Source organism: Pan troglodytes, chromosome 2 (genome assembly GCF_028858775.2).
Source record: "Pan troglodytes isolate AG18354 chromosome 2, NHGRI_mPanTro3-v2.0_pri, whole genome shotgun sequence".
Classification (NCBI taxonomy): domain Eukaryota; kingdom Metazoa; phylum Chordata; class Mammalia; order Primates; family Hominidae; genus Pan; species Pan troglodytes.
In genome coordinates, this window is record NC_086015.1 from 175763198 (window position 1) to 175784072 (window position 20875).

The following is a 20875-nucleotide window of genomic DNA, read 5'->3' on the forward strand; positions in this document are numbered from 1 at the left end:
TCAGGCCCTAAACTGGACTCACTGAATCAGAATCTCTGGGGCAGCATCTTACACGTGACTACCTCTGTGATATTGTTTGGCTGTGTCCCCATCCAAATCTCATCTTGAATTCTAGTTTCCACAATTCTCACATGTTTTGGGAGGGACCCCGTGGGAGATAATTGAATCATGGGGGTTGTTTCCTCCATACCGTTCTAGTGGTAGTGAATAAATTTCATGAGATCTGATATTTTTATAAGGGGTTTCCCCTTTCACTTGGCTCTCATCATTCTCTCTTGTCTGCCACCATGTAAGACATGCCTTCACCTTCTGCCATGATTGCAAGGCCTCCCCAGCCATGTGGAACTGTGAGTCCATTAAACTTCTTTTTCTGTATAAATTACCTAGTCTCCTATATGTCTTTATCAGCTGTGTGAAAACAAACTAATACACTCTGCTTACACCATCAGCTGGAGACACCTGGAATAGATTACAACAAGCCAGAAGTTAGAATGCATATCACCTAGAGGGTTAACTGGTTACCGCTGAGGATTGGGAGCCGAGGTCCTAGGGGAAGATCCAGCTACTTACAACAGAAAACCCTTTCTCCCTATTCCAAACCTGCAACAACCTGGAATCAGTCTGAAGGCAGCCCCCCACTTTCCTCAGAGTTGTTGCAGGTTTGCAACAGGGAGAGAGGGTTTTCTGTTGTTCATAGCTGGCTCATGTTTGTGGCAACTTTGGATGCAGATAAGGGTATAATGTTTGATCTTTTTTGAGCTGCCTGCCCACTTGCGTCTCTCATTCTGAGACTCTACTTCCAACCATAGCTCCCACTAATTGGGCATATGAGCAGGACCCAGATGATTGCACTCAACCAATTTATTGGCTGGCTAGCAACCAATCAGATTCCCTCTCAAAAAAAAAAACAACAAAGTGCAGTAAGGCCTTGCTACTCAAAGTGTGGTCAGCTGACCAGCAGCATTAGGGAAATCCCTGGGAGTTTATTAGAAAATTAGACTCTCTGGCCATCTAGACCTACTGAATTAGAATCTGCAATCTAACAAGGTCCCCAAGTAATTCATATGCCAGTTAACCTTTGAGAAACACTAAGTCTGGGCAGCATGGTGAGAACTTGTCTCTACAAAATAAAAATATTAGCTGGACTTGTGGTGCATGCCTGTAGTCCTAGCTACTTGGGAGGCTGAGGTGGGAAGATTGCTTGAGTCCAGGAGGTTGAGGCTGCAGTGAGCCATGATTGCACCACTGCACTCCAGTTTGGATGACAGAACCATACCCTGTTTCAAAAAATCAAAAAGCAAACAAACAACAACAACAACAAAAACCACTGACTTAAGAAACAATGTTAAGTCAGTAATAGGTGCCATACCCCATCCATAATTGGTTTGTTTTTATACATTTCTGATACATGGAGAGGAAGAGGAAATAGCCTGGGTCTTGAATTTTCTGTATCAAGCTCTCTGAGGGGAAAGCTTTCCTTTATTTTGTGATCTTGGATGTCCAGGAGATTTTTGGTTGTATCCCTATGATAAACCTCACTCTACTTAAGCTATCTTGAGTGAGTGTTTTTTGCAAGAGATAGCTTGCCAAGTGATGAACTAAATCACGACTAAAAGAAAACTAAAATGGAAATTTTGTGTCCTTTTGTAGATTTTGTACAGAGTATTAGTTATGGGTAAACCAGCTTTTCTTTCCCTTTTTAAAATAAGAAATAATAAATCATCATGAAAAATTCAAAGCCAGGTGCAGGGGTGCACACTTGGCCAGCTACTGGGGAGGCCGAGGTGGGAGGTTCACTCAAGGCCACAGGTTTGAAGCTGTAGTGCACAATGATCATGCCGATGAATAGTTACTGTGCTCCAGCTTGGGCAACATAGCCAGACACTGTCTCCAAAAAAATTTTTTAAATAAAAAATTCAAATGTTTCAGAGAGTAGCAAACTGGGGGAAAAAAGTTTTTCTTCCCTTAAGATCTCTGTTCCCAGTCCTCAGAGGTAATGAATTAACAACTTTCTGTATAACCTTTAATAATTTTCTTGATTTTTTAAAAATGTTTTTGACATGGAGTTTTTCTTTTGTTGCCCTGGGTGGACTGCAATGGCATGATCTCAGCTCACCACAACCTCTGCCTCCCAGGTTCAAGTGATTCTCCTGCCTCAGCCTCCTGCGTAGCTGGGATTACAGGCATGCACCACCACGCCTGGCTAATTTTGTATTTTTAGTAGAAACGGGGTTTCTCCATGTTGGTCAGGCTGGTCTTGAACTCCCAAACTCAGGTGACCCACCCACCTCGACCTCCCAAAGTGCTGGGGTTACAGGCAGGAGCCACCACACCCAGCCAATCTTTAATAATTTTCATATGCACCTATAACATTTTCTTTTTTTCCATGAGCCCCAATAAAAGAAAATCAGAAAGCAGATTATCTTATCATCAATACACATCCAGGGATATATTTGACAATATCTAACATTTGACTTTGGTTTAACTCAAACCTTTTTAAATTGCCCTTCTACAGCTTTATTTTTAATAGTCCTTAGAGACAAGTAGTAGGACAAACACTGTTACTTTTATTGATTCAATATATGGTTACACTGATGTTTAAAGTCACGTCCACAGTTCTCATTGAGGTTCATTAAATAAATAGTTACGTGAAAGTTCCTGCTGTATTGCTTTAAAATAATTGAGGACATTATTCAGTAGGTCACATGTCGGGATTTTCTTTTAGAATTTAGTGATAAAGAAAGATGATCAACTCTGAGAAATTAGAAGACTTCTTCCTGTTTAAAATAAAGACTGAGTCACTGACTAAATTTTCTACTTTTTGCCTTGACTGCCAGGGTCCTCAGGGCCAAACTGGAAGTTCAACCACATAAACTGATTTTTCTAGTTAGCATATTTTTGTTCATTTCCTTGGCTATGAGCCGGATATGGTTTGGCTCTGTGTCCCCACCCAAATCTCATTTTTAATTGTAATCCAAATTGTAATCCCCAGGTGTTGAGGGAGCGACCTGGTGGGAGGTGATTTGATCATGGGGGTGGTTCCCCCATGCTGTTCTCATGATAATAAGGGAGTTCTCTCCCAAGATCTGGTTGTTTGATAAGTGTGAGACTCTTGCCCCTTTGTGCTCTTCTCTCCCTCCTGCCACCATGTAGGATGTGCCTTGTTTCCCCTTCATCTTCTGCCATGATTGTCAGTTTCCTGAGTCCTCCCCAGCCACGCAGAACTGTGAGTCAATTAATCCTCTTTTGTTCATAAATTACCCAGTCTCAGGTATTCTTTATAGCAGTGTGAAAACACACTAATACAGAGCTACTATTTCTGTGTCACAATTTCATTATATTTTTTGTTTAATTATAAGCTGTTTCAAGTATTTGGGGGGAGTAAGAAAGAGGTTTAGATAAAATGACTTTTAAGATGGGGAACACAAAACCCCAATAAAAACTTAAATTTACAGAGATATTTACTGGCAGAGCTGGAACTGGGATTACAGTTTCCCAAATTTTAGTTCATGGTATTTCCTCTCTTCTACATGAAATGAATGGTGAGGTTTTCCTTCTTAATCATTTTATGTCTGTTTTTAAAAATATGGCAGTTCCACAAACATCATGGCTGGATGTTGTTTGCTGGAACCTGTGCCCCAGCTTTTGAAGGCCACCCCTCCCTGCCTTATTTGTTGTTTTCAAAGGCAGTTTTTCTATAATGCAGTACTGGGTGCCTGGGGTTTGCCAGCAAACAGAATGAAAAGATAAAGGTCGTATATTTCCTGCTACACTAAATGGTTCTTCAAAAATGCAGAACACCACTGTTCTGTCAGCCTTTCTGCAAAGGGATGGCAAATATCTACCTTGAATAAAAGCATGTTAAAAAAAATAAAACACTTTGGCAAGCAGAGAGGTGAGTCATATTTCAACAAAGGATTAATGCAAGTCCTGTTTTGTTTGTTTTGAGAACTCAGTCATTTTTTTAATCAGGTAGTTATGAGAATTTTAAATTCTATTTTATAAAAAACAACCCAACTTAATCCTGTGATGATAAATTCTATTTTATAAAAAACAACCCAACTTAATCCTGTGATGAACTATGACTTTTATTGACCTTTTACAAAAAGTACAAGAAAGCTATTGATAAATCTTTTCTTTCTTTTTTGTAAAAAAAAAAAGAAAAGAAAAGAAAAGAAAAAGAATCCAGATGAAACACAAAACACAAACCGCAGTGTATGGGATGGCAAACGCCGTTGACTTTCAAGGCGCCCTCTACTGGCAATGGCTTTAAATTTTTAAATGTCTATTATATTACAGGCTTTGGAATTTCATTCTTTAACCAAATAAGATTTTCAATACATTAGTAGAAAGAAAACACATGCAGGAAAGAAAGCCCCAGATATTTTATCTCGGGAATATAAATAAGCGAATATATACAAAAGTATCAGGTATTATTTTACATATCCTGAAAACTATGCGTTGTTAATAGGAAGAAGAATAATACAGTTAGTTGTTCATCAAAGATTTATTGAGCGCTTATAAGAGGCACCATGTCAGGCATTGGGGTCACAGAGGTGAGGCTGACGTGACCCCCACATCAAGGGTCCTAGTCTTGTGAGGGAGTCAGACCTACCTGCAGACAATTACCATGTCATGTGTGGAGTGCAGTGTGAGACCCGAGGAACGACCCCTAAATCCTCCTGAGAAAGGAGTTAGGAAAGGCTCCTGGAGGAGGCTGGCAAAGAAATACAAGAACAGTGAAAAGCACTCTAAGGGGAAGGAAGGGTGTTAGGTAAGAGAACATGGCGCATGTGCGGAACACGAGCAGAACCGCGGTAATAAGTTCCGGGTTGGCTAGCTGTACCACAGCACGATGTGCAGGGACGGCCAGGAGAGGATGCTACAGAGCAGCAGCTCTCAAACTTTTCAGTCTCAGGACTTTACAATCTTAAACATTATTGATGACCCTTCCCCCTCCCCCACGAAGAGCTTTTGTTTATGTGGGCTTCATTTATTGATGTTTACTTTTTTTTTTTTTGAGACGGAGTCTCGCTCTGTCGCCCAGGCTGGAGTGCAGTGGAGCGATCTCGGCTCACTGCAAGCTCCGCCTCCCAGGTTCACGCCATTCTCCTGCCTCAGCCTCCAGAGTAGCTGGGACTACAGGCGCCCGCCAGCACGCCCGGCTGATTTTTTGTATTTTTAGTAGAGACAGGGTTTCACCCTGTTAGCCAGGATGGTTTCGATCTCCTGACCTCGTGATCTACCCGCCTCGGCCTCCCAAAGTGCTGGGATTACAGGCGTGAGCCATCGCACCCGGCCGATGTTTATTTACTTTTAAGAAACTGTTGGATGGGCATGGTAGCATGCACCTGTAGTCCCAGCTACTTAGGAGGCTGAGGTGGAAGGATCACTTGAGCCTGGGAGGTCGAGGCTGTTTGCCAAGATTGTGGCACTGCATGCTCCAGCCTCTGGGTAACAGAACAAGACCCTGAGGAAAACAAACAAAAAGAGAAGGAAGGAAGGGAGGGAGGGAGGGAGACTAAAGCTGATAAATTTGAAATGTAGTTATTAATGTATTTAATTACATGTTATCTTAAGCTCTATTTTACGAAAGAAATCCTGAATTTTTAAAATACAAATTAGTGAAAAATGTGGCGTTGTATTATATTTTTACAAGTATCTTTTTTTTTTTTTTTGAGACGGAGTCTCGCTCTGTCGCCAGGCTGGAGTGCAGTGGCGCGATCTCGGCTCACTGCAACCTCCGCCTCCTGAGTTCAAGTGATTCTCCTGCCTCAGTCTCCCGAGTAGCTGGGACTACAGGTGCGTGCTACCACGCCCAGCTAATTTTTGTATTTTTAGTAGAGACGTGGTTTCACCATGTTGGCCAGGCTGGTCTTGTACTCCTGACTTCAGATGATCCACCCACCTCGGCCTCCCAGAGTGCTGAGATTACAGGCGTGAGCCACCACGCCCGGGCCTACAAATCTCTTTAATGTCTAGCTTAACTAGAGACAGCTGGATTCTCACACCTGCTTCTGCCTTGGATCTGTTGCAACATCACATGTCTGTAGCTGCTGGAGGACTCCGCTGTGCACTCATGAAAGAAAAAGTGACAAAGGCAAATAACATAGTATTATGAAAATAGTTTTGATTTTGTGGGCCCCCAAGGGGTCCCCAGACCACACGTAAGGAACTACTGCTGCAGAGGTGGGCAGGGGCAAGGTCACGAGGGAGAGCCGGGCACATAACATTAAGTGGCTTGAAACCTGCCAGTAGGCAACAGGACTTGAAGCTGAGAAGTATCTTGTCAGGTGTGAGTTTTAATTCATCGTTTTTGCAGCTGTGGAGGGGATATATTTGAGGAACATGAAACTGAGGGAGACAAGAAAAGTAGTTAGGGAGTTATTGCAATTGTTTGGGCAAGAAGTGATGACTCAAGTAAAACAGTGTGTCCAGGGATGGAAAAAAAAGGGAATGGTGTTGGGAAATATTTAGGAAGTAAAACTGATTGGGCTTGGTGATTGATTGAAAGTTGAAGGACTGGAGGAAATAAATAAAACTTATAATTCTAGCTTGAGTAACTAGAGACCTCAGAGAAGGTGATACAATCAAATGACATAGGGACCATATAATGCAATGGCACCGCAGGGAAGAAGGTAATGCATTTAGATTGAGGCTTGCTGCCCTGGTAGGCCTAAGGATGGCTCAGGAGAGACATCTGGAAGGAGGGTGAATGTATGAATCTGAATCTTGTGCATGCGCATATTTACCGTAAAACTTGAGTTTAGGGCCCTTTATCTGAATAGGCCCCTTTTACAGGTACACAAGATGTTGCTTTTTAAAAACACACATAGGTAAAAATACTTTTTAAGTGCAGTTAGTATCACTGACTCTTCCCACCACAACTTCTCCTCCATTGTGATTCTCCACATGTTAGATGGCTTGGAATGGCTACAGGCATTTTGGGGATCTGCTAAGGAAAAATTGAGCTGGGGATACATTTAGCTTGAGTTTAGAAGGATATATTTATTATATGCAGCTGCTTCAGTTAAGTTATTGCTGACTTATCCAGGAGAGGAACAGCTTCCAGGAATATCCCATTCTATACTCTGCTGAAGTGGAGGGCGTATGTATTGCAATATGAACTTATTCAATGGCACTAAGCAAAATAAATTTCAGCAGAGTGGAGCAAAAACAATGTTAGAAATGTTTGGGGTCAGAGTGAATCTGTGAAAAATTCTCTCAATCATCAGACATAAAAAATGTAAAGAGAATTTTGTTCTTATCGCTGACTAATCAAAATGGAATTCTCCTCTGGAAAGAATTGTGGTGCAGTAAAGATGGCTATAGGCTGGGCGCAGTGGCTCATGCCTGTAATCCCAGCAGTTTGGGAGGCTGAGGTGAGTGGATCACAAGGTCAGGAGTTCAAGACCAGCCTGGCCAACATGGTGAAACCCCACCTCTACTAAAGATACAAAAATTAGCTGGGCGTGGTGGCGCATGCCTGTAGTCCCAGCTACTCGGGAGGCTGAGGCAGGAGAATTGCTTGAATCCAGTAGGCAAAGGTTGCAGTGAGCTGAGATTGCGCCACTGCACTCCAGCCTGGGTGACAGAGTGAGACTCTGTCTCAAAAAAAAAAAAAAAAAAAAAAAAAAAGGCTATAAACTCTTAATCACACCCTCCATTGTGTGATGGTGTCTGTCTCCCCTCTCCTTAAATCTGGGCTGGTCCTATAATTTGCTTTGACCAACTGAATATGGTGGAAGTGATGTTGAATAACTTCCAAATCTGGACCTTAGAAGACACAAAGCTTTTCGCTTTTGCATATTGAGAATGTTCTATCTTGGAATCCAGATGCCATGCTTTTAGTATTACAATTCAGAAGGAAAGCCATGTAAAGGAGATCCAAGGCAGTCAACCAACAGCCAGCACCACTGCCAGCCTCGTAGTGAGCCATCATGGAGGTTCTAGCTCAGTGGGACCCTGAAGTTTGTAGTCACAGGCAACATCAAGTTTAGCAGATGGTCCGCCAAGCTAAGCTCAGTCCACCCAGAATTCTGAGACAACAAATGACTGTTTTAAATTGCAAGTTGCATAATAATTTGTTGCTTGGCAATAGATAACCAAAACCCTATTGCATCATGTATAATTTTAAACTCTCCTTTGGTGTATGTGGTGTGTGTGTACACACACAAAAATTTTTCTTTAATGGAAATCACATGAAGTAGAATTTTGTGATGTTGATATTTGTCAACTTCTAAAACTATGGACAATTCAGTGTTTGGGCCAGAAGGAAAATAAAAGTCAAAGGGGAGTTTTTTGTTGAGAGGACAAATTTGACTGTATTTATAGAGCTAAGAGGAAGGAGTGAGTAGAAACAGAGAGTTAAAGGTACAGGACAGAAGGGAGGTACTTTAGCAAGTCCTTGAGTGAGACAATAATGAATTGGATTAAGGACACAAATAGAAACACTGGCTTTATCCAGAAGGAAGTTAACTTCATTCTGTGAGACTGGTGGAAATGACGTAAGCAGGAGAGTTGTTACTCAGCTTAGTAAACCATTTATCTTAAAGTACAATACTTAAAATAACGTTAACCTGCAGCTAAGCAAAATAAGTATTATTTCTTGATTTCATGAATTTAGCTGGAATGAAAAACATTTTCTCTATTAAAAAAATAATGAAAACAAAAAGGGAAAACCACATCTTAAAAGTGGTAGATTGCTGTTGGCCGGGCGCAGTGGCTCACGCCTGTAATCCCAACACTTTGGGAGACTGAGGCAGGTGGATCACGAGGTCAGGAGATCGAGACTTTCCTGGCTAACACGGTGAAACCCCGTCTCTACTAAAAATACAAAAAATTAGCCGGGCATCGTGGCAGGTGCCTGTAGTCCCAGCTACTCGGGAGGCTGAGGCAGGAGAATGGCGTGAGCCTGGGAGGCGGAGCTTGCAGTGAGCCGAGATCATGCCTCTGCACTCCAGCCTGGGCAACACAGTGAGACTCTATCTCATTAAAAAACAACAACAACAACAACAACAAAAACGTGGTAGATTGGTTTGTCTGGTTAAAATTTCTCAAACTCTAGGCCCAGCGCGGTGGCTCACGCCTGTAATCCCAGCACTTTGGGAGGCCGAGGTGGACGGATCACAAGGTCAGGAGATCGAGACCATCCTGGCTAACATGGTGAAACCCTGTCTCTACTAAAAATACAAAAAATTAGCCGGGCGTCGTGGCGGGCGCCTGTAGTCCCACCTACTGGAGGCTGAGGCAGGAGAATGGCGTGAACCCGGGAGGGGGAGCTTGCAGTGAGCCGAGATTGCGCCACTGCACTCCAGCCTGGGCGACAGAGCGAGACTCTGTCTCAAAAACAAAAACAAAAACAAAAATTCTCAAACTCTAAAATTGACTTCAGGCTGGGCATAGTGGCTAACGCCTATAATCTCAGCACTTTGAGAGGCTAAGGTGGGAGGATTACTTGAGCCTAGGAGTTTGAGACCAGCCTGGGCTACATGGTGAGACCCCATCTCTTAAAAAAAAAAAATTCCGTGGAACACTTATAGAATATGTTAGATAGGTCATTTTTTTAGTGCAGTTTACAATGGTTTATTCAACATAGCAAAAACTATCTGCTGAGAAAAATTTAGAACAGACATGAGTTGTGCAAAAAGCAAAAAGAACTTCACTCAAAAGCATTTTTTGCTTTAAAATTTGGTAGTTAAAAACAGGGCTTCCTTTCAGTTGTTTCATTTTGTTTGGAAATATTTACTTATTAGTCTTAATTATATTTGACATAACTTACTTCTTAAAGAAGAAGGGTAATAATACCCCAATTCTTATAAGTTTAATTTTTCTTGGTGAGGACTTATTCAAAATCAACTTTAAAAAAACCACTCAGGCCAGGTGTGGTGGCTCACACCTGTAATCCCAGCACTTTGGGAGGCTGAGGCAGGTGGATCACTTGAGGTCAGGAGTTCAAGACTAGCCCAGCCAACATGGTGAAACCCCATCTCAAATAAATACAAAAATTAGCCAGGCACAGTGGCACGTGCCTGTAATCCCAGCTACTCAGGATCGTGAGGCAGGAGAATTGCTTGAACCTGGGAGGCGAAGGTTTCAGTGAGCCAAGATCATGCCACTACACTCCAGCCTGGGTGACAGAGCGAGACTCAGACCATGTCCTCTCCCTCTCACTCCCCACAAAAAGAGAAGAACATGGCAAATGGCAGTTACAGCAAAGAAACACACTCAGGAAGGAGGCTTCAAAATCATTTTTTCAAAGTCTACTGTGTGTCCTGTTTTAAGTGCTGAGAAAACAGGAAAGGCCAAGAAAGACAAAGTTCCTGCCCTTGTGGAGCTTACAAATAAGCACGGGGAAAAAAGAAAACAAGCACATACATACAGACATGATCATCAGAAGTGAGATGGAACAGCAACAATCAGTGTCGCAATCAGATGAGAGGGCCAGGGGATGGGGACGGGGTGGTGATTGGGAGGGTTGGGCAGACTGGCTGGCTGAGATGGACTTCTCTGAGGCGGGGGCATTTAATCTAAGATGCCAACAATGAGTCAGCCATGAGAAAATCTGGGAGAGGAGCCTTTCAAATGAAGACACGTGCAAATGCTGTCACCAACCTCTCTCACTCTGATGACACAAAATGTACTGACAGCACTGAGCTACCATGTGTGCCTATTAGAAATCATATTTACATTTCCAGTCTTTTGGATTTGAGACATCTGGTACTGATATCCGTATCTTCTAGATGTTTCAATAGGGGGTCCATTAGAAAATCTGAGTTATAAAAAAAATTAAAAACATAGGGGATAAAGAGAGAATGAAAATAACAAGAAAATCAATATTAAAACACACATACAGTTTACATTTAAATGCCCCAAAGGAGATGTGTTGGAGCTGTTTGGGGATCCATCCAGCCAAATATAACCACACACCAAGAGGTTTTGTTAGGGGACATGAAAGTAACTATAACAGAATAGGAAAACCAAATTTACACACTTGTATGTGGATCATTTAGAATATAAACAATTCACTCTGAAAAAAAGTTTTATAAATTCCTCTGGTATTGACATAAACTAAGCATAATAAACTCAAGTGTGAAATTATTAGATTTATTTGTAATGACAAGGTCAGTTTGAGAACCTGCCTTCAGTGATAGTGATGCTTTGGCTGAAACAATTCAGCTCAAACTCTTGGCATTATGATCATCCTTTCCTAACATGTGTACTGAAGGTCCCAAAATAGTCCCAGGGCCTGCTTGGCTTTTATGAATACTCTAGCCAGTCCAAAGGAGGGCAACACATACTGTATCCAGACACGAAACAAATGTCATCAAGGAGGCCACTGAACCACCTCTCTAAAGGAAAGACAGCTGGAGTACTCCACTGGGCAGAAGATTGGGAAAGAATTGTGGCTAGCAATTTGGCATACAGAAAGAAGAGAAGAGAACACTGTTTTCAAATGGGAAACAGAAAATGAGACGGGAAAATGAAAGCACATTCCCAGATGGAGCAATTTTATTTCCAAACATGATTCAGAATAGATATATGCTTTGCTACCTCCACACTGGATTTTCATTTTATAAAATATATTTGCTATTAAAATCATTCATAAAATCTACCTTCCCCTTCATAGTGGGAAATAAGCAAAGTCAAAGGTTAAAAGGTCATGCATAAAATAGATCCACCAAGATAATTATATAATAGTCTTAAATTCTTCACAAATCAATAAAACATTAATTTATACTTCACTACACAGCACTTCAAGGTTTTTCTTTATATATTAATGTTTATATTTCACAGACAACAATTTTACAAAAAGATTATCATTTTTTTCATAAAATAGGAAAAGAAAGCCACAGTACTAAAAAAAAAATCAATCTGCAGAGTGTAAACATTTTTTATAAGAATACAAACTAAAAGAACAATGAAACTCAAGTACATTATCAGAAACAGTGGTTGACCTCTTTTTTCCTTTACTCCCTTTTCATCTGAGAGAGCCTTTTAGAGATCCGGAATCATTTGCTGTCTGCCATTACTATAGGCTTTGGCTCACAATTCTGGGGAAAAATGCCAATTGAAGGAACCCTGCATATACATTTTATTTTCTTTTTCTTCAAGACAGACAACCTCAAAATAAGGTCCAAATATTGGTTCCTTCAAATGGTGTCAAAAAGAATAGTATTATATGAGGAGGATAGTTATCATAGAATAAGAACTAAAATCCCATTTTTTTTTAGGAAAAAAAGACCTTCGATGATGCAGGTGTCTGTGTATAAGGAACTATGACCTACCAAAAAACCACCACATAAGGAGAGGCCAATATAATTTGCCAGTCTGACAAGATAGTTGGTATTATAAGTGGAAGAGACCTCAAGGATCACATAATTCAGCTCTTTGATTTTAGACGGAGGAAAGACGAGGCCCAGAGATGGGAAGTGGCTTGCCTAAGTACATTAGCAAGTTAGCTTCAATGGTTATTTTTATACACACACAGGCACACATACATACTGTTGCACTGACTTCTGTTTTGTACATAAAATGCTACTGGCTCATACAATACATCAATAAATATGCAACTTTTCATTTGTTATTTCATTGCTGGAAGTGGGAAATACCCCATCTTCCCAGGAGTGAAATGGTTCTACTTTCTCTCCGTGGTGCCCTGTATCATTACTCAGCTCTACTGCTGCTCTCCGCAGCCCCTAAAAGTAGCATGGATCGGGGAAGAAGGAAGGACGGCAGGAAGGCAGGCAGAGATCCTCAACTCAAATCACAATTGGAGTGTCTTGTTGTGTCAAAGATGTTCCCACTGGCAGTGAAGACTTTACATGAAGTTAAGCTTGGGCTGTTGAAACTTCCAGACCTGGCTGGAAGGAGGAGATGGGGGATCTAAGCACCACCAGGTGCCAGTGTACGCCCTTCACTCAGAACATGAGCTTGTGTTCCTCTGACCCTAAAAAGCGGAGATGAGCAGTGTGTGCCTTGCCTAAGCTACTGAACTATAAACCTAGATGACTTTACTAGGTGCAGTCATAGTTTCTAATTATTTTAACTTGTATATGCATATAGACATGAAAATATTTATGCCTACGTTATAGTAGTATTAATAGCTGTTATATCATTTCCACAAAATTACACGTGGTTATAACTGTAGGGAAGGTTTTAAAACCCTAAGGCAGTTTTTTTAAAAATACCATTGTTTTTAATATTTATTATGGACATCTTTCTGAAAAACCTTAAGTCTAGCTATGTATATTAACATTAAATAACTTAAAAAAATAAACAATACATTATATTGTAGCAAAATAGCTCCATTTTAAAGCCATATAAGTGAAAAAATTGAGTTTTCAATAATAGACTAGACCTTCTAAAGGTATTTTTCACAATTTTGAACTAATATTAAATGTATTTTCTTTTTTGACTATGCCAAGTATATTCACACTGCTCTTGGTACTTTATGTCAGAAGTATTTTTATGTGAAACACTAGGTTGTTTCATTTGTCTGTTTTCACTTGCTCTATAATGAAAAGTTTACTCTAAATCTAAATAAGTTTGCTCCCAAAGATCTCCCCAAGGAGAAGGGGGACAGCATAACCAAAAAAACAACAAAAACCTAATGATATACAGATATCCAGTGCATGCGACTTCATATTTTCTAATAATAGTGGTAGAAAGTAACTTTCAAGTATCCCTGTAATCCAACTGGACTTACAGATAGCGATCTCATAAAATGAACATTCTAGAGGAAGAAAGTCCTTTGAGAAACTTGTTCTTTCCAGAAAACCTTTGCCAAAATTCCCATAGGAAACAAAACCATCCATTCACAAAAGACCAGAGGGTACTTGGTCCCCAGTACTGACCTGAAAGTGCACGCATTTAATACTGCTCTGAACTCAAGGTTAACTCTAGCAGAATTGAGGAGTCCTCGTTTTTTTAACTTATTAAAGGTCACTCTATCATCCAGAGCTGGAAGAACTGCTTCTAAAAAGAACGTCCTAATGAAGGCAGGACCCAAAGTTATTTCCAGTTCCTAGTCCTGCTTTCTGTAGCTGTAGGTATGAGTATAGTTGGCTAAAATAACAAGAACAGAGAGATTGGCCCACTCTGGGAACCAAATTTAGATGTTTTGCACTTAAGTTAGTCAAATTCATTTTTAAAAATTAGGTTATCATAAAGACTTCAGTTATGGAATAGAAATTCCATAACTCGCAAGTAGAGGGGAATGGGAGGAAGAATTAGTCAACTAAAAAGTGCATGTCTTTCCAAAGCAGGTGTAGGAGGTCAAGAGGGGCTCGAGGCTTCTGGAAGTTTTGCTCCTTTACAGGTTTTGATCTAGCCACTTGATGTAACTATTCCTAGTCCGGATTCCCACTGAGAAGTTGGTGGGCCAGCTAGTGAAAATCATACATCCGTGAAAGCCATCCTCAAAGTGATCTAGGGTCACCTCCACACCGGCACTCTCCAAACGCTTGGCATACATGATGCCATCGTCTCTGAGGACATCATGCTCACACGTCAGAATGTAGGTCTTTGGGAGGAGCTGCAGCACTGCCTGGTCTGCAATGAGTGGGGCGGAGCGGGCATCCAGCAACTGAGGAAGCTCCTGGACAATCCTGGCATTGCCTGTGGTCTGTACGACAGGCTTGTAGTTCTTTGTGAAGGATGCAGGCAAGAGGGATGTCCAGTTGAGACGGGCCCTGACGGCAGCAGCCTCTTCCACATCAAGTGAAGTGTGATTGTTAACGATCATTGCCTGCACAAAGTCATAGTTGCCTTTGAAGTAGTCCACCCAATACTTCACCATGACATAGCGGGGCAGGATTGGGGTGTTCACATTTTGCTGATAAGATGGTGTGTTAAAATCTAAAGCTTGAAGAACCGGATAAATTAAAGCTTGTAGTTTGAGCTTATTTTTTAGGCTGGCATCTTGAGTAAACTAGAGAAGAGGAAGCAAATACATTATTTCATTTTGCATGCCTTCTTTTATAGGAACCATACCCTGTAGAGTAGCTTAATGTGTTACTCTGAATCTGTCAATGGTATAAGTGTTACATTTCTACCAGGCACTGTATAAATAATATAGTTTAAAAAATAATTCTCCATCATTACCATCACCACCCTATCAAGCTGCTAGATATTTAACTAAGAAAGGTATGACGTTTACAACTCAGTTTTGAGTGAACCCTGTACTTGTATCTATCTTTAGGCAGTTAAGACACCTAGGTATTATGAATGGATAATGTGTGAACCTTATTTAATTTTTTATTCCCTACAAAACCCCCCAAAAAGGTCATGGCTTCCTAGGGGGAAAAAAAATTAGTCTTACTCTTCCAGAAGAGAGGGGCAGAAAAAACTTAATAAACAGATTACGAGACTCCTGAGTGTTTTAGTAGGACCTCAGGGTATGCTTTCTGGTGAGCATCTTCACGCTTGGTGAGACAGAATTTAAATAGTTCTGGCAATGCACCCTCCATTCTACATAATGAGCATATGCCAGAGTGAAGTTGTCATGGGAATGTGAATGAATCCCTTACCTCAACAGATCTCAGTCCCCCAACACCTCCCCACAGTGTTAACATTGCCCCATTTTGTAATTCTGGTGTGCAAAATTATATATTTGTCGTGTAACATCTAAAAGAAAGCTAACTAGTCATGAAGCTTCATAGACAACTAAATAATCTTCAAGGTAACTTTAGCCATACACTTCTGCTTCATACTTGGACTTTAGAAACCCATTCCCAGGTGAGATGTGACTGCTCTCCAAAAGCAAGAATGGTCAGTAAATAGTACTTTGAATACGTGCCAAAAATTGTATACACATCACCTCACTAAGTCCTTGCAACAGCCCTGCAATCAGATGACACTGTCCTCGTTTTTCTGAGGCTCAGAGAGGTTAAGGGACTTATCCAGGGCCCCGCAGCACTCAACGGTGGGTCCTGGGTTAGATCCCAGTGCTGTCTGGCTTCAAAGCCAAGAATGTTCTCTCCACTGAGCCAAGAGTCTCTTCTGACCATATTTGGATGGAAAACTTGCCAATGCCAAATGGAAAATCAAGTTCTCGAATTATAGCAAAAGAGTTAGAAGCCAAGGTACATCATAATTAGAATGACAGATGGTATTTGAGGACACCAAATGAAATTTGGAGGTGAGAAGACAAAGATGTCTTAAGTTACTTCATCCATAACAGGAAGAAAATGTGCTTTTTCCCACTTGCCAAAAAAATTGGGGTGCTATTAGAAGCTAGATATAGTTTTCAAAGAATTAAACCAGGTAAAGCTCATAGTAACTTGTAAGATAATATTTAAATGGCTGAATCGTTTAATTTCTTTCTTTTACATTAAAAAAAAGTTGGGGAAACAAATTTTAAGGTTTTAATTTGGCTCAAAGTTGTAAGGAACAATCTTAGGAACTGGAATTTAAGCAAAAATACTCCGCTTTGCAAGTCAAACATGAAAAAGGGGCAGGGGATACTGGAGTTCCATCCATAGCCCTGAGAAGCAAGGGATGTCAGCCCTTCTCTAACACTGACTGTAATCAGGGACTTTACAAAGACTCATAGGTGACACTTCCTCCAATGACCCATCTTCCTACTTCAACAAGATCTCTGAGAGCTCTACAAGTGTAATCGCATGAACAATTTGGCCATCTAGTGACCGGCCCACCCAGCTATGCGTTTGCCACACATAATGGAGGGTGTGTTGGTCTGCTGGACCTTGTCATGCACCGCTCAACCCACCAGCACCTTAGGACAGTGGTGTTACCTGTTGTCCAAGGGCAGCAGCCAGATTTCCACCAGCACTGTCACCAGAAATGCAAATTCTGCCTGGATCAACCATATACTTCTGTAAGACTTCTGGCTTCAGGAAATACTTTGTGGCCCGTACAACATCATGAATTTGCTCAGGAAAATAAACCTTTGGAACTAGCCTGTATCTGTAAAAACAAAAGTTGTATTCATTTAAGGCCTTCTCCAATTTTGGGGGACATTTAAAGTTTAGATGGAAACTGGTTCTTTTAAATCTGGAAATAGATAAGAAATTAATTCAATGGAATTATTGTATGAAAAAGAAAAAATAATAAAATATAAAAATAAACCATTTTCTTGCAAATCAAATACTTAGTTTAAAATGTGATGATTTTGTGTTAGTAATAGTACTATTTTTCTTTAAACTATCAGCCACCAAACCAAACCTACTTACCACCAAGAACAACCAAAATAAAACTTCAAAGTAAAAGGCGGATGTTCATTACAAAGACATGGATAGCACAGTAATAGATTTTAGAATTTTATTTCTGGAAGTCAGTGTTCCATTCATAATGCCTCTGGATTAAGAGGTGACTTGGCAGGATTAACCACTTCATTGGTCTCACATTTAATGAGTCCATCATTTACTTCATATAATAAAATTGTACTTCACTGGAGAGGTCCATATTAGCCTGACATTAAACCCAACAAATGCATTCAATACCTGGAAGACTGTAACTAAAAGGCCGGTTGTTAACCCACAAAAGGGAAGCTAAGTTTTCTAGACGGCCTAGAGCAGGCCCTCGGGGATACTTCTGGGGCTTCTCCAACTGGCCCCACTTCGCAAGATCAGAGTCCTTTGGAATCCTACTCTGTACACCTAGTAGAATTCATATCCCCTTAAGATTCCCAGAAAGCTCTGGTTTTGTCAAATGCCTCACCCATAGTGTTATCTTACACATCTACATTGGCAATCTTGGTTTAGAGTTCCCTCTCACTCTCTACTCCCCTCTTTTGCTTATTAATTCTCACTCATCCTTTAAGCCTTAACTGGAGGGTTTGGCCTCCTCTAGGCCACCTTCCTTGGTCATATCTCCACTTGCTTTTGGGCTTGAACTGGCTACCATTCCTTGATATTTCTATGTGCCAGGGTATGTCACTCACTGTTCTTATTGGCTCATATGAAAATTATCATATGTTTTTCCTAAAGATTGTGTTCTCTGATATCAGGAACTGTGTTTTATTCATAACTGTGCTTCCAGTATCTGCCAATGTGAGGGGCACATAATCATCCATCCAATAAATCTTTTTTGAGTATTAACATACCTTCATTTTGCAAACGAAGAAACTAAGGCATACAAAAGTTACTTGATTTGCAACAACTCAAAAACAGACCAAAATTAGGTAGGATAAAAACTAATTACCTAATTAAAAATTAATAACAGTCAATGAAGACTCAAGACTTTTGATTTCCATCTTATAATTAGCATACTTATTTTCACAAGCTAATTTTTTCTAAGCTACTCTAAATAAAGACATTTATTTTCCACAGTCTAAAATCCAGCTAGTTGGGCTGAGAGCGGTGGCTCACACCTGTAATCCCAGCACTTTGGGAGGCTGAGGCAGGTGGATCACTTGAGATCAGGAATTCAAGACCAGCCTGGCCAACATGGTGAAACCCCATCTCTACTAAAAATACAAAAAAAGGGCCAGGTGCAGTGGCTTAGGTCTGTAATCCCAGCACTTTGGGAGGCAGAGGCGGGCAGATCACCTGAGGTCAGGAGTTCGAGACCAGCCTGACCAACATGGCGAAAACCCGTTTCTACTAAAAATACAAAAATTAGCCAGGCATGGTGGTGGGCGCCTGTAATCCCAACTACTCGGGAGGCTGAGGCAGGAAAATCACTTGAACCCAGGAGGCGGAGGTTGCAGTGAGCCTAGATGGCGCCACTGCACTCCAGCCTGGGTGACAGAGCAAGACTCCATCTCAAAAAAAAAAAAAAAAAAAAGCCAGGCATGGTGGTATGCACCTGTAATCCCAGCTAGTTGGGAGGCTGAGGCCTGAGAATCACTTGAACCCAGGAAGTGGAAGCTGCAGTGAGCTGAGATCGAAAGAACAAGACCTGGGCGAAAGAGCAAGACCCTGTCTCAAAATAAAACAAAATCCTGCTAGATAATTAAACATCTTGACATTCATTGTAGATAAAATCAAATGGACAAATGTTTGTGAAATACGTTGACAAGTAGTGAATGTGGATCTGGTCATTCTGGAATTACCACATTTTGAAACTAAATGCAATAAAAAAAACTCCCTTAGTGGAGGTGGAGCTTGCAGTGAGCTGAGATCACGCCACTGCACTCCAGCCTGGGCGACAGAACGAGACTCTGTCAAAAAAAAAAAAAAAAAAAAAAAAAAATCCCTTAGCGTTTGCCATATAGCAGATAAAATAAATTTTCTAATTTCTTATTTTTCCATCTGGGGTGGTCAATTAATCATGCAAAATGCTTTTTTTTTCCAGTTGATTTTTCACTATGTATGAAAGCTGCTGCTATATAATCTATATAATTCCATTTGAGCAAAAAAGTAGAATTACGCAGTTTTGTCCACTAGATGACATCATTTCATATGAGTCTATTTACCCCTAGTTCTTGGGGTGGGGGGGTGGGTCTCAATTTTTAATCTTCAGTATTACCAAGCTGAACTTTTAATTTTAATAAAAACAAATGTACTTCATGACTCGAGTTGTGAAAACAAAGGTTATTTCATTTCAGCAATATCCCACATATCACAATAAACTGTTTTCCTGGTTGCCCAGATGGTCAGAACATATCCACTAGTATCCATATGTCAAATAAGTTGAATTTTTAGATGTTATTTCAGAAAAGGTCTGAGAGACTTTGATCAAAGGAAATTGGTAACCTAAAAAAAACATGCTACTGCTCAATCTTCTCAATTAATAATTGGCTTATATAATAGGATAAACATGCTTAAAAACAAACAGGTTATGATGCAAGAGTGTTCCTGGTGCCATAAAGATCCACGGCCTAACCCCTCCCCTCATCTGTTTTCATGCTGGAAACATTCTTCAGTTTTACTCAATAAAAATGGACACTTTTGGCCAGGCACGGTGGCTCACCAGCACCAGGCATGGTGTAATTCCAGCACTTGGGGAGGCCAAGGTGCGCGGATCACGAGGTCAGGAGATCGAGACCATCCTGGCCAACATGGTGAAACCCCATCTCTCCTAAAAATACAAAAATTGCTGGGTGTGGTGGCATGTGCTTGTAATCCCAGCTACTCAGGAGGCTGAGGCAGGAGAATCACTTGAACCAGGTAGTTGGAGGTTGCAGTGAGCCGAGATCGCGCCACTGCACTCCAGACTGGTGACAGAGTGAGGCTCCGTCTCAAAAAAAAAAAAAAAAAAAAAGAAATGGAGACTTTGTAGACTGAAGAATATCCTGAAAGTAGATATTTATTAGGTTACGTGGCATAAGATGAACTTTCAAAGTAGCTTGAAATTCACCTAAGAAGTATATCAAAATTTTGTAATATCTAGACACAGAAAGCCAAGAATCAGGAGGAAATTCATGGGTGGTACAGCCAAATAAAGCATACATAAATATATCTGCTCTCTGCTGCTGGTGCTCAAAGCTATGTCCCTGCAAAGTAGTGAAAGAGGGTTCTGACATTCAATATTTAAAAACTGCAGATCTTAAAGTACCTGATACATAAATATCAAAGATGTTATATTAATATTATGGATGCATATATATTCCTCAATTTGCCCAACTCACTTCAGGGAGAGGATGACTCTGCAATGTCAAGTGGATTACCTAGCTTTATCACTGCATGTAACTCCCATCAGAAGAACAAAATTTGGTGTAAATTCAGGCATGAGGTTTAATCAAATTAATGTGTACAGTCTATCAAAATGACCATATTCCTGCTGGGTGAGGTACCTTGCCAAATGTTCTACAGACGTATGTCACTCAAATCTCAAGCAAACTTCTGGGTTTAAGGATGAGAATGTGAGGTTGAAGGAAAATGTGTAACTTGTCTGTAACAGCTAGAAGTGGCAGAACTGGGATCTGAACTCACAACTGACTTCAAACCTATGCCCCTAAGCCCCGAAT

At 40.7% G+C, this 20875-nt stretch overlaps 1 protein-coding gene across 2 annotated transcripts in view; it reads right to left on the reverse strand.

The window, feature by feature from the left end:
- Positions 1–11489: 11489 nt before the first annotated feature.
- Positions 11490–20875, reverse strand: part of NCEH1 (neutral cholesterol ester hydrolase 1) — an 81340-nt gene continuing 71954 nt past the window's right edge. For both annotated transcript variants that reach the window (XM_526382.8, XM_063807323.1), the window contains exons 4-5: positions 16758–16929; positions 11490–14932 (exon numbers count right to left, since the gene is read on the reverse strand). In XM_526382.8, coding sequence (XP_526382.2) covers positions 14315–14932; positions 16758–16929 — 790 coding nt within the window. In that variant the 3' untranslated portion in view covers positions 11490–14314. The remainder of the gene's footprint in view (positions 14933–16757; positions 16930–20875) is intronic.